At 40.7% G+C, this 14,807-nt stretch overlaps 1 protein-coding gene across 27 annotated transcripts in view; it reads left to right on the top strand.

The window, feature by feature from the left end:
- Positions 1-461: 461 nt before the first annotated feature.
- Positions 462-14,807, top strand: part of Clasp2 (cytoplasmic linker associated protein 2) — a 173,905-nt gene continuing 159,559 nt past the window's right edge. For 9 of the 27 annotated variants that reach the window (XM_085688957.2, XM_085688982.2, XM_085688955.2 and 6 more), the window contains exons 1-2: positions 463-850; positions 8,283-8,361. In XM_085688957.2, coding sequence (XP_085545083.1) covers positions 656-850; positions 8,283-8,361 — 274 coding nt within the window. In that variant the 5' untranslated portion in view covers positions 463-655. Of the gene's footprint in view, positions 851-8,282; positions 8,362-14,807 lie in introns of all 27 variants that reach the window. The other 18 variants (XM_085688965.2, XM_085688964.2, XM_085688960.2 and 15 more) reach the window with 4 other exon arrangements.

Here is a 14,807-nt window from a genome sequence, read left to right as displayed (position 1 = left end):
GGGGTGGGAAGTGAAAATGTGTTAACAGAAATATGAATCCATTGGCAAAACCTCGCTATCAGCTAGAAACAGAAAGTCTTCCTTCCACAGCGGCTGTGGGGGTGGCCGCAGGCCGGGTCAGCCAAGTCTCCGCTAAGGAAGAACGCGAACCGTGGATTCCGGTTTTAAAAGACGGCGCGGGCGGGGCAGGGAGGGGACAAGTACCAGAAAGTTTTCCTTTAGTATTGACGATGGCGGCAGCGGAGAGAATCGCCGGAGGTGCCGGGATTCCCACAGGGACCTTCAGGGAGCGCCCACGCGACTAAACCCAAACGACCCCGACCGCCCACTGCTCCCGCTCTCATCAGCGCCACAGGCCGCAGCCCCCACCGTGCAGGGGCGCGCCCGGAGGCCCGGTCCGCGGGCGCGTCGCTCTGACGTCACGCACGCGCTGACGTCGCCAGCCGCCGCAGCCTCTGAAGCGGGGCTGGGAGCGGGGGGCGCCGAGTTTGAGTAGTTTTAGGGGGGCCGTCCCCCGCCTGCCGCGGTGCCCCGGGCAGCGGCGTCTCTGGGTGACCAGCGCGTCCCGGAGGCTTCACTGCCGCGTCCGGGCGGTGCGGCGAGGAAAGTTGGAGGCCGAGGGGCGACGGGCGGCTGAGGGGCGGCGGGCGCGGCCATGGAGCCCCGCGGCGCCGAGTACTTCTGCGCCCAAGTGCTGCAGAAGGACGTGAGCGGCCGGCTGCAGGCGGGCGAGGAGTTGCTGCTCTTCCTCGGCGCGCCCGGCGCCATCCCGGACCTGGAAGACGACCCAAGTCGCCTGGCCAAGACCGTGGACGCGCTCACCGGCTGGGTGGGCTCGAGCAACTACCGGGTGAGCGGCGGGGCGAGCGGGCGAGCGGGCGCGCGGCCGGGGCGGGCGGGCACGCTCCTCGCCGCGGCTCTTTAACCCGGGCGCGCTGCCGCGGGGGTCCGGGGACGCGCCGGCATCGCCCCCGGGTTCGGGGTACGGCCCCAGGCGGTGGTTCCGTGACACGTTGCAGAGCTGCTTGGCTCTTTACAAAGTGTTAACTTGAAGCCAAAGGCTTGAAACTTTGTACGGTTTGTATGCGCCTGTGTAACTCCTGCGCCGAGACTGGGCGTTAGGATGCTGCGTGAAGTTGGGCAGTCAAGTTCATCTCTTCCCTTTGATTTCTATTTTATTTAATCTCCAGTTTCTCCCCCCCTCCACCTCCGATCCTTCCTTTTCTCTTCCCTTCCTCTCCGTCTTTCCTTCTCTATTTCCCGTCCTTCCTCCTTCCCTTTCTATGCTCTCGGTCTCCTCTCCTTCCCTTTCTTTTCCTCTTCCCCTCTCCCTTTCTCCCTCTTGTTTCTTTCGTAGTCTTTATGTGAAGGTTGTGAATGATCTTCTCTCAAGAGTATCTTTAGCGCTTATTCAAGTTCTTCTCACGAAAGAACTGCCCATCTCGCGGCATTATTTATTTGCTTTTCTCTTATTTGACAACAGAAAGCCGTTGAACGCTCATTTGCCGTTTTGTTCTTCCGCTGTTGGGGACGAACACAGATTTGAAACCATGTGCTTTCAAGTTTAGTTGATGCTACAAGCAAAAAGGGAGTGGGGAGGAGTGGAGTGAGGTACAAGAAGGAATGGGTGTAGAGTCAAGAGCAGGCAGGTTGTAAGGTAGCCGCGGATGGAGATAAGTAAATGTTCTGTAATTAGCCGGTTCGGAGTTGTTAGCAGTTACTTTTCTTTTTAGACTTCTGGTGGCAGTATTGTTTTAAAATGCAGGCGGAAACTTCCCCTGGATGGAGCGATTCTTAGTGATATATCCAGTGAATAGGCTGTATTTTGAAATTTTTATCTATAGAGACAAGAAAACAAACTCGACAGTTATGCAGAATTAATGGTGAGGACTATATGAATTATAGGAAGGTTAGACGTTTACCAAGATTTAAAGCAAAGTTTTACTAGCATAAAATACCAATTATACTTAATGGGTTCATTGTAACATTTTCATACATGTGTATAATGTACTTTTTCACGTTCACCACCCATTACTCTTATTTTCCACTCTTGCTATTTCCATATAGTTCCCTTCTCCTTTCATGCCTTTTTAAAAATTAAATCAATCAGTGAACATAAGTAGGGTTTCTTAAAGGAAGATGAGTGAGGGCTTCTGTACAGGAGCATGGGCATCTTCCTAATGGCTCCAGCATTGAAGAAAATGTTTCCCCTAAAGATAATGGAGTTTTAGAGTTCAGCACCTCAATGTTCCATTATATATTTGCTCTTTATTCTTATTATTTTTTTAAGTTTGAGAAAAAGCTAGCTATGGTGACACGTGCCTGTAATGAAGTAATACTTGGAAGGCTGAGGGAGGAGTATCCCAAGATCAAGGTCAGTCTGAGCTAGACAGTGAGTTTGAGGTCAAATTGACTATATAATGAGACCCTGTCTCAAAATAAAAAAAAAGGGGTTTGGGAAAAGTTAATATTTATTAAAAATATGGTTACCAATCGGGGAGTATTAATTTGTTTTGAAGAAACTAGTTGGATACTTTACTGTGTCAGAGAGGCATGTGTTCACTAGCATGGCTATTTTATGCCATGTTGCAGCCTTGGCTGTGGTGGGAAGTCAGCCCTTTAATAATGTTTGCCCCACTTCTCTGGATTGACAGTCGGGCCTCTGCAGCCTACAGATGCTTGTCAGCAAGTGGCAATTGTGATACCACAGCATTCCAAGTTTTCTGTCATGTCTCTGCGCTTCCAGTTAACTGGTTAGAATCTTCGAGGGAAGTGTCTGAGGTTGGCACACTCTTTCCATGGTGCTCACAAGATCCTGAGACCCCTTGAGCAGTTGGAAGTGCCACAGGCTCTTACGGCTCTGTCCGAACACTTTCTGGTAGCACTGCTCACCAGGCTCTCATTTCCCTTATACCAGTGAATTTGCCATCTTCCTTCCTTACGCCGATTACTTGGCTCTGGTATTAGATGCTGTGCCGTCCTCTCTACTCAAGGGCGTTGATCACTAATTTTCTTCCCTTTAGGGGTTGCTAGTCTTCAGTACTTAATTTTTTAGCTTGAAATTTTTTTCTAAAATTGTTAAAAAGAGGGCATTCTATTGGAGTGAGCCTGTTTTTTATTTATTTATTGACACAAGATCTCACTCTTCATCATGTAGCCCTGGCTAGCCTGGAACTCACTGTGTAGACCAGGCTATCTTTAGATCCAAACAGATCTGCCTGTGTCTGCCTCTGCCCCTCAGTTCAGTAAGTGGACTGAAGTTGCCGAAAATAATAATAGGCATTTGCTGTAGAAACACATAGTGCTAGGCTAACTAATATGCTAGTATTTTTTATTTCTGGGAGTCCAAGAGCATAGCCCATTTTGGCCACTTATCCCCCCCCCTCTCTGTGTGTGTGTGTGTGTGTGTGTGTGTGTGTGTGTGTGCGTGCGTGCGTGTGTGCGCGTTGTGTGCTTGTGTATGTATGCTCAGAGGGCATCTTGTAGGAGTCAGCTTCTACCACATAGGTTCTGGGCATTGAACTCAGGCTGTCAGTCTTCTATTCCAGTGTGGTCATATATGTGAAACTTGGTCTAGGTGCGTGATTTCCGGTGAAGTCAGAGTTAGTCTTCCTGTCAGGGCTTTGCAGTGTAACTCAGGATGTGGTGTCCCATAGTGTCTAGCTTCAGTGCCCTCCTTCAGTGCTCCCTTTAGAATTCTGAAAGAACAATGTTACCAAGCATATAGTCTCTAAAAACCCTTGTCATATCCTAACTATACAGGACTCTTACACATAATTTATGATGAGAGAAAATATGTAGTTTCCCTATAATGTCAATAAAGGGTTGGTTCCAGAGTTCTCCTTCCCTTAGATACTAAAATGCACAGATACTCTGGTCCCTTACATAAAATGTACTGTACATGCCTACACATATCCTTCTGTATACTTGAAATCATTTCTCAGTTACTTCTCATTTATTACAATCTGAATACTTGTAATATTGTACAAGGATTAATGATAAAGGAAAAAAGTCTGTAGATATTCAGTACAGACTTAGGGTTTTCTCCCCAAATATTTTCTTTCTGATGTCAGTTGAATCTGAAAATGCAGAACCCGTGGATATGCCGATCTGACTATCCAAAGAGATATAGTTCACGGCTGTAGCAGAACATGTAATTGCTGAAATGCCACACCACTTCAGACCATTACAGTTGAGTGGTTGGTGACTAAGACTTTGAAAGTGATGTAGTTATTGGCGAACTTCATTTCTTCAATATACCTGAGCTTGGAAGAGTTTGACTACAGGAAGTGGTCCAGTGGGTACTTCATACTTGCCACGGAAGTATGAAGACCTGAGTTTGAATCTCTGTACTCCATGTAAAGACTGATGGTGGAAAGCATGCACCTGTAATCCTAGTATACCTTTGGGAGAGGGAAGGCAAAGACAAACGAACCCCTGCCTAGCTGGCTAGCTAGCGCAAGACTATATACATAGGCAAAACTAGAAGAGACCTTGTTTCTAACAAGGTGGAAATTAAGACCAACACCTGAGGTTATTATCTGATATATATATATATATATATATACACACACACACACACACACACACACACACACACGCAACACACAGAGATATATCTGCCTTCCCTGTACACATCATATACTCATGAAAAATTGGTGTTTACTACCTCATTTTGTCTACTTTAATAAAATGGGTGTAACCTTTTATAAAAACCTTTTAAAAAGAGAGACAGGTTCTAGCATTATTGTTTAGGCTGGCCCGGAATTACAGGTGTGTATACCATTACATTTGACTTCTTTAGGAGCTCTTTCTCTCTTTCACTTAATTTAGTTTTATTTTGTTTTTTAACACCTTTCTAAGTAGCTCTGACTGCCATGGAACTTGCTATGTAAACCAGGCTACCGTCAAACTCATAGAAATTTGTCTGCTTCTGCCTATTGAGTCCTTGGATTAAAGGCATACATCACTGTGCCCGGCTTTATTAAGCTTTTAACTGTTCTACATACTCTTTTAAAAATTGTTTTATATTTATTAATTTTATGAGTATGAGTGTTTTGCCTACATGTGTGCCTGCACTATGTGCATGTTGAATGCTCTCTGAGGTCAGAAGGTATTGGATTCCCTGGAACTGAAGTTACAGATGATTGTGAGCCACCATGTGGATGTTGGGGCCTCTGCAAGAGCAAGTGCTCCTAACCTCTGAGCCATCTCTCCATCCTCATTCTCTCTCTCTCTCTCTCTCTCTCTCTCTCTCTCTCTCTCTTTCATAGGGTTTCTCTATGTAAACCCAGCTGTCCTGGAACTCATGCTGTAGACCAGGCTGACCTTGAACTCAGAGAGATCCACCTGCCTCTACCTCTCAAGTGCTGAGATTAAAGGTGTGTGCCACTTCTGTCTGGCTAAACAATAACTTCATTTTTAATGAAAGTAATTTTCATTTGTATCTTTGATCTGTTTTTTGTTTAATTTTTGTAAGTGATTGTGTAGGTTGAAGCATATTTGTTTTGCATGCCGACATCTAATTATAGCAGCATTTGTTTAAAGATTAATCTCTTTATTGAGTGCCTTTGTACAGTTGTTAGATAACAGTTAGCTAGTTTTTGTCTAATTCATGAAAGCCTACGTTCATTCTTTTTAATAGCTATATTCCTTTTTAAGAAATTAGTTAATTAATTTTATGTATATGGGTTTTTTGCCTGATGTATGTCTGTGGCCACATAAATGCCTGGTGCCTTAGGCCAGAATTGGGTATTGGATCTCTTGGTACTAGAGATGTAGACAGTTATGAACTGCCATGTAGCCCTGACTGGCCTTGAACCCATGTCCTCTGGAAGAGCAGTCAGTGCTTTTAACTGCTGAACTATCTCTCCTGTCCCAGCTATACTGTCTTAATTGCTGTAGCTTCATATAAAGTCTTGAAATCAGGTAATTTGATTTAGTTTTTTCTTAATTCAGTATTGATATGGGCGTTCTATACATTTATTTACTTGTTTATATTAAGACCAGTTTGTCTCTGAACAAATTCTGCTGTGAGTTTGATAGTGATTGCATTCTTCCAATCCTGAACTTATTTAGCTCATCTTGCATTATTTGTATTATGTATGATCTTGCATTATTATTGCATTATTTGCATTTTGTAATTCCCATGCTTGTTCTAAGTAGTTTCTGGGCATAGTAGTTACTTGTTCTGTGACAGAATGTCTGGCAGGAGCAACTTCAGGGAGGAAAGGTATCAGTTCACCTTGGTCTAGAAGGCATGGAGCCTGGGGTTCTGTTTATGGCAATGGGAACTTGTGGTGTGGCTTCTTGTCCTGTTGGATCAAGGAACATAGAGTTCAAGTCAGAACCAGTGGATATCAACTTGTAGGCCTATCTCCAGCAATGACCTCTCAAAGCTGTGTCACCATCTGCTACATTTACAGAGTAGTTCTGTGTAGTCAGTCTAGTCAGGAGTTGACTTAGGTCTGTGTGTTGGAGTTGCTGTGGTTGCTATTATTTTCTCTGTGCTTCTGGTTCTTCAGGGTTAGTTTGATAGGCGGTTTTCTTCAGTATTTCTGATCAGCCCTCTGCTTGAGTCCTTCCATGTTTCCTGTAAACCCTCTTCCCTATGCTCTTGGTCTTGGTAGCCTGATTGTGAGGTGTGGGACCAGCCTTGGGGTAAGGCTTTATAAGAGACAACCCCTCACCTGGATAGTTTGGGTTGAGGGTTGTTTTCTGTCTCATTCTGAGGTGGACAGCTTCATGTCTTGCTCCCTTCCTCCACTAGAGTTTATTTATCTGTGCCCGAGGTGTTGAGTACTGGATCTTCTTTGCTCAATACTTTGAGTTAAGCTTTTACCTTCTAGAAGACAAGAGCACTGAAAGTATTGATGCCCGTGCTGCATAAGGCCACGCTCTTCCCCCAAGACCTTCACCAGCCACAGTGCCTTCTCCAATCTCCTGCCTAGCCTTGGATCTTAATTGTAGAATAATTTAATCTGTGAGTGCAAACTGGAGTCTGAGAGTGGGTATGAACTCTCCTGTGGCTCTGGGTGTTTAAGAGTTTTCTTACTAAGCTCTAGAGACTTGGCTAAGCAGTTAAAAACATCTGCCTGTCTTCCAGAGGACCCAGGATCAATTCCCAGCACCCATATGGGGGCTCATAACTGTCTGTAACTCCAATTCCAAGGGAGTTCAACACCCTCTTCTGGCCTCCATAGGCACTGCATGCATGTGCACAGACATACACAAAAACACCCATATACACAAAAATAATAAAGAAAATGCTCAAAAATATTTTCAAAAGAAGTTTCCATACTAGCCCACATTCAGATACTAACAATTTGTTAAATACGGTGGAATTCTTCTTATCCCTTTGTACCATGGCTTCATTTTCTTCCTGTCACTTGTAGACTCTTTGGTTGTATATGTCTTTTTTTTTAGAGTCTGACTGTTTATTCATAACAGTGGTTCTCAACGTTTGGGGATTGTTCACTTCTTTTACAGGGGTTGCCTAAGACCATCAGAAAACACAGATATTACATTATGATCCATGACAGTAGCAAAATTAAGTTATGAAGTAGCCATGAAAATAGTGTTATGGTCACCACAGCATGGAGAACTGTATTAAAGGGCCACCACATTAGGGAAACCAGTGTTCTACAACCTCAGCTTTCTTATGCATTCAAGAACAGTTATTGTTTTGTAGATAAATAGTTTTTTCTTATTATAATATGACTAATTTAATTTTCCTGTCTCTACATTCCAGATAGAAACCAAAATTCTTTTGTAATCAAAGGTATTATTAAATTTCTTACTGTTTTATTTAGGAAACATTGCAAAGTGAAAATAAGTATAGTCACTAAATTTCTGTGTACCCATTACCTAATTAATCAGTTACTAAATTTTTGTCAAATGTCCTTTATCACGATTTTCCTGTACATTTATAAATTTTTACTATTGATCTGTTTGAGATTAGAATCCTCAGTGCCTTGACTGCCTACCTCTAAATACAGCAGTCTCACTAAAATTTTAAAAATTAATTTTATTATTTTGAGCCAGGGTCTCACTGTGTACCCGTGACTAATCTGGAACTCACAATGTACACCAGTCTGGCTTTGAACTAAGAGAGATTCTCCTGCCTTTGCCTCCTGAGTGTGGAATTAAGGGCCTGTGCCACCATATCCAGTTAAAACTTATCTAAAACAAATCTTAGTAATATGCTGTATATTAAAAACTATATACTGATCTTACAATATATATCAGTAATTTGTATTCATTAAATCTCTTTCTGTTTGCAGGTATCATTATTAGGATTGGAAATTTTAAGTGCCTTTGTGGATAGATTGTCAACACGATTTAAATCTTATGTAGCAATGGGTAAGTTCACTTTAAGAATGATTGTAGAATTTGATATAGTGATTTTTTTTCTTTGCATTTTTGTTAAAGAGTTAGTTTTTTGTAAATTTAGAAAACGCGTAGTTGGGGGCTGGAGTGATGATGGTTCAGTGATTAAAGCTCTTGTTCTTCCAAAGGCCTGAGTTAGAGTCTTAGCACTGACAGCAGTGCTAATATATTAATAATTATTATAATTATTAATAATCATTAATAATTAGATAAACAGGTATAATTCTAGCTTCAGGATCTGATGCCCTCTTTGAACTTTGAGGGTTCTTGTACAATACAGTATACCATAACACACAAGCACATTAAATTAAAATAAAGTCAATTTAAAAATACATAATTTCAGCCAGGTAGCGGTGGTACACACCTTTAATCCCAGCACCCAGGAGATAGAGATAGGCAGTAGGGTCTTTGTGAGTCTGAGACCATCCTGGTCTACAGAGCAAGTTCCAGGTCAGTCAGGGCTACACAGAGAAACCCTGTCTCAAAACAAAACAAAAAAATATTAATTGGTGGAGACTGCTCATTCATTTCCAGCTGCCCAGAAACACAGAAACTGTATTATTTGCAATACTATTTGGCCAATAGCTTAAGAGTGTTTCTAGCTAGCTCTTACATATTAAATGAACCCATTTCTATTATTTTATATTTTACCATAAGGCTTGTGATTTACAGGTGGGCAAAGTTCTGGCGCCGTCTGTCTCCTGTAGTGGCTATATGACTTCTCCCTGATTCTGCCACTCTCTTTCTGTATCTGCTTGGAATTCTTGCCTTGCTCTATTCTGCTAAGCTACTGGCTGAAACAGCTGTCTTCATTAACCAATAGAAGCAACACAGATGCAGGACTTGCCACACCATTTCCCTTTTTTGTTCAAATAAAAAGAAAGGTTTTAACTTTAACATAGTAAAATTGCATATAACAAAACAGGTATCAAGCAAAAATTACAGTTACAATATTTATATCTACTTTATCTTTTATTATAACTAAGGAAAACTGTAACTATCTATTCTTCAACTCCAACAAAGACCCCAGAAAGATATACTGTTACCTAAGTAAATAGGAAATGCTTTGTAAGCAACTTCCAAAACTCTAGAATTGACAGAGACTCTCACTGCCTGGACAGCCACCCAAAGTTTTTCTGTAACATTGGGGCACCCCATCTTTAGCCTTTCAGGCCCATAGTATCTACCAGACTTTTCCATGAAGCAGGAAATTTCAAAGACAGTAACATCTATATTGGCAGTTTGTCAGTCACTTTCTTCTGTGTCCTGCTGAATGTCTGGCAGATTCTTTCATAAAGCAGGAGCCCTGAAGGACCACCTCACCTTCTTTATGCAACTTCAGCAGTCATTTTTCTGTGGGTCCTGCATGTCCAGTGCATACAGCATAACATTAAGCAGTTCAAACAAGAGCAGTTTCTTTGCCCAAATGGCTAACAAACTCCATAAGGAGCCTCTTTCGATCCCTATCCTCCTCTTGAAGTAGATTGGTGCAGCCAGGAGCAGATGTGTCTCATTGTCATGAGAAGCCCTAAGTTCTTAAAACACTTAAATGCCATATTCTGTTAGTCTTTGAATACCTATTCATATTTGAATACCTATCCATCTGAAATATATCTCTCTACATCTAGAAAACCTAACTAACATGACTACAAGCTTGACTGTTATTATAGATGACTATCTATTAACCTGTATTTCTTAGTTATAAATTACATTGTAAAAATAGCTGCACAAACACAATACCTTAATCAAGAGCAGAAATACACATATAACAAATTGACCTTAAATTTGTATCAGTAAACCAAGATCCATACCAATACAAAGTATTCGTCTCTATAGCATATCCTCCTTTTAAATATAAACAAACATTTATTAACAGTCATTTAGGGAATTTGGACATAGTTTTCTCCAAACTGTTTCCTGCTTTTTGTTGGGTGAAGTATTTTCTTTTTCGGGGTTCACAGCGACCTTTCAGGGGGCCTTCGTCTATCAATCCACATTAGTCTGGAAGGAATCCGCAGGTTCTCATCCTCTGTGAACAAACAAAAGCAGAACCTCTTTTCCAAAGCATAATATCCTTACACCCAAATTTTGAAGTCAAGATACCTTTAAAATATTTATGTTGGTTTAGCTTAGCAGTCCCCAGAATCAAATGTCTCTCTGCAGTTAAAAAAAATTCAAAGAAAACACAGTAATATGCATAATTCAGACTCTCTGTGTATATTCTATCTTTACATGACTTATTTTTCTTTATTCCTTTAATCTATGATTGTCTGTACTCTGTCTCTTTAAAAACTTTGCTTTACTTTTTTTTTTAAAACAGTTTGCTTCTTTTATAACTTTCAATACTCATTTTCTTCTCTATCCCAAGCCTATGTACATTTTTTCAAAGCACACTATGACCTGTTTAGAGATTTATTTCTGAATCTGTCTTTATTGCGTATTTGTAATCATTTTTGATCAGGTACACTTTTATCTTTTAAATGCTAAGCAGGCGTGGCTAGGACCAACTCCAGGGTCCTGCCTGCTTGCTTCACCCCAGTCCAACAGGACAGAGGCATGTTTACTGCCTTTGAGAGCCGTTCTCTCTGCCCCAGATCCAGGGTTGCCATGGGCTATGTCACCATTAAGCAATTTGTAACACACTGCTCACAGACCCTATTTAAATGCTTGGGCTCCTGAAAGAGCCAGAGCTGTTCCTGCACCTAGCATGAACCAGGAAGCCACCTTTTCAAAAACGAAAGTTTTGTTCTTTTGGGTTTTTTTGCTGCTACGGCTGAATCAGGACGACCTCTCTTAAAGGAGCCGTGGCGTCCCTGTTTGTCACCAGCAAACAGAGCCCATCTGTAAAAAACCAAAAATGTCGACTACCAAGAAGCTGTTCTTAACTCTGTTCTTTTATGTCTAGAATTCCTTTCCAAGCTTTCTCAGGTTTTACATGGATGTAGTCAAATATATATATACATACACACCCACACACAAGCATGTGTGTGTGTGTGTGTATCCATAGTTTACACAGAGTTGAAAACTTATTAAATAGATAATTACAATTCTGCAAAAGTAAGCAACAAGACAACACAACCTTCTAGATACTGTTAATAAATACGTCATGTGCTCTTTTTTAGTGTATTTTAATTTTTTGTAAAATGATAAAATTTGTAGGATAACTTACGTGTTGTGGGATTCTTTTTTATTGTTGTTTTTATTGTTTTGAGACAGGGTCTCACTATATGGCCTTGGCAGTCCTGGAATTCCCTGTGTATACCAAGCTGGCCTCAAGCTCATAAAGATCCTACTGCCTTTGCCTCTCAAGTGCTGGAATTAAGACATGTGCTGCCAGAATGGCTACATTGCTATTTTTTTCACACTGTCTATGGAGAAGTCTGTTCAGACCAATACTTTAGGAAATATAATAACAGTGAGTTACAGCTTTTGTCTTGTTCGATGTGGAGCCTGAGTCTTGCACACTAAGCATACAACATTAAACCTGAGCTGCACTCCGGTCCCACAAGTTCTTAATATTAGGTTGAATAAAGTTACTGTGATTGATTGCCCCGGAAGCCTCCATAAATACTGTTTTTGTATCCCAGTTTGTTGGCTTCACTCTGAGCCGCGGTTATGATCTGCTTGCCGCATGGTCATTGTGCTACTCTAAGTGCCTACTTTGCATAATGCAATGACGTAATTGGCTTTGACTAAACACGTGTGATATTCCTGTGCTTTTTAAAATGCTTTATGAATGAGTTTGGTACTATTTTATAGCAACATACATAAATACAACCTTGAATGTTAGTGGCTTTTTTTGTGTGTGACTTAATGCCCATAATGTCAACATAATATTTAACTTTCAAATAGCTTTGATTGACTTTTTCATGTTTGGTATGCCACCAAATTGTGTCAGTTTTTCTATTTTTCTTTTCCATCTGTTTTCTCAAATAAGTTTCTTGGTTTTTACTTTTAATCACTACTTGGTAGTTCCCACTGTTAGTATCAACAGCTTCTGAAGAGAAATTTTTACTGGCTACCTTCTGCTTAAAATTGATAGTAAGTGTTAAAAGCCATGCTCTGAAGACGTGTTTGTAGATGAATTATTTATTTATTTTTGTTATTAACTATTTATTTTGGTCTTTCTGCAAACTTAACTGTTAGTTAGCATTGTTTTCATTTTGATGATCCTTTGTGAAACTTGAGCTTATTACGTGCAAGCTCATGTGGTGTGATGGGAAAACTTGGCCTTCATTTGCTCCCCTTTATTGGAACCCTCCTTTAAAAGTACTGTCTGTGAGAGAGGACCTTCATGTGTCTCTGACTTGGAGGTAGTCCGTGTCTGCATTCTTCAAGAACTAGACTACCTAAGCCAGCCAGTGTTGGTACACTCCTTTAATCCCAGCATTTGGGAGACAGAGGCAGGCAGATCTCTGTGAGTTTGAGGCCAGGACAGGCTCCAGACCTACAGAGAAATCTGTCTTCAAAAACTAAAAACCCAAACCAAAGAAACAATAAAGAACTAGACTTCCTTAGATTTGCTTTCTTATTTAATCCTATCATAATGCTTAAATTACCAAATTCTGTATAGGGCCAATACAGTGGCTTAGTAGGTAAAAGTGCTTGTCAACAGCTTGATGACCTGAGTTCTATCCCCAGAGCCCACATGGTAAAAAGAACTAACTCCTGCAAATTGTCCTCAACTCCTTGCACATGCCATGGCTCACATTTTTCCCCAAATAGAAAATTAATAAGGAAATATAAAACAATTTTAAAAGTCTCTTTGTAAAAGGAAAGGGTCGAATTAAATCATGACCTAACATTTCTTTAAACTTCCCTAATCCTCCAAGATCCCTCCCAAATAGTCAACCTTTCTCTTTCACTCTTTAGAAAGTAAACAAACAAAAACCAGAAAAAAAACAAAGAAAAACTACAAGAAACACACACATAAAACCCTTAAAATGCACAAAATCAGAAAACATTATAAACAAGCAAAAGACCACTAAGACACAAAGTGCCCAGATAAAGCAACATGAGGCAAAAAGTCTACAGAAATAACATCGAATTCATTTTGTGTTGACCATCTTCTGCTGGACATGGGTCCTGTCTTAAGTGTGTAATATGCCTGTGAAATTCCTTTGCAGAACAACAGATTTTCCTTTGCTAGCTGGTGTCAGTTGCAGATAGCTTCTTGGTTCGGGGTCGGAGCACCTGTTCACTTTGCCTTCTCAGTGCTGCTATCCTGTCTCGCATGAGCCTGTGTAGATCTGTGCATGCTGTAGTGTCTCTGTGAATTCCTATGTGCATCAGTCCTTTGTATATTAAAAGTAAATATGTATTCTTGAAAACTTGATAGTCCTGTTCAGTGTTAGTTCTAGTTCCAAACAGGTTTGCACATCGCTCAGTCATTAGAGTGTTAGATATGTTTCTGAAGAGAGCATGGCCTCAAGTATACTTCCTAAGTGATCTGTTCACACTGAGACTGATCACTAACTCTGGTTTTATGGGAACCGAGTTTAATAAAGTTTTGTAGTATAAAAATTTAGCAGATACTCCAAACCCTAAATGGTGTGACCGAGTGAGGGAGTCTTCAGGACACTGAGTTCTGAGTAGAGTAATTTTACATTTTACAAAACCAGTAGAATGAAAACTTCTTCCATCTATCCTTCGGTTTTCAGTATTTTCCCTTTCAGTGCAGTCTGTGGTAAATTGACACATTTGTTTAGATTCTCTTCGCTTACAGAGTGGAAGCCCTTTTTCTGGGTGCCTAGTAAAGACACAGCATTCACTGTAGTTATTGATGATTCACGGGCCATATTCGAGCAGGTCTTTAGTGTATATTGCTGACAGTTCCAAATGCCCACTGAATTTTTTCGTTTGTTTGTTTACTTCATTTTCTCTCTATTCATAAGAGGTAAACAAGGAAACTTTGAAGTTTAGGAAAATTTACTAATTAATAAATAGGTAATTAATAAATAGGTACAACTAAATAAAATGTTGTTGTCTCCAAGAGAATAAGTGTAAAAACAGGAATTTAAGGACCAGTGAGGTTACTCAGCAGGTCAAGGTACTTGCCACACCAGCCTGTTGACCTGAGTTTGATCCCCAGGACTCATGGAAAAGTGTAAGGAAAAAACTTACTTCACAAAGTTGTCTTCTGACCTTCCTATTCGTGTGTGTTATGGCATGTTTACATGTGTGCACACATGCATACAATTAAAAATTTTAGTATAAAAGTAATAAGATTTTTTTGTTTAATACAATAGTATGTCCATGTACTCCCGTTTGGGTTTTTTGTTGTTTGTTTGTTTGTTTGTTTGTTTTCAAGACACGGTTTCTCTGTAGCTTTGGAGCATGTCTTGGAACTAGCTCTGTAGACCAGGCCGGCCTCAAACTTACAGTGTATTCCAGTTATTAAAGGTTTTAAAATGTTTATA

Source organism: Myodes glareolus, chromosome 4 (genome assembly GCF_982192425.1).
Source record: "Myodes glareolus chromosome 4, mMyoGla1.1, whole genome shotgun sequence".
Classification (NCBI taxonomy): domain Eukaryota; kingdom Metazoa; phylum Chordata; class Mammalia; order Rodentia; family Cricetidae; genus Myodes; species Myodes glareolus.
This window is presented reverse-complemented; position numbering and strand designations above follow the sequence as displayed.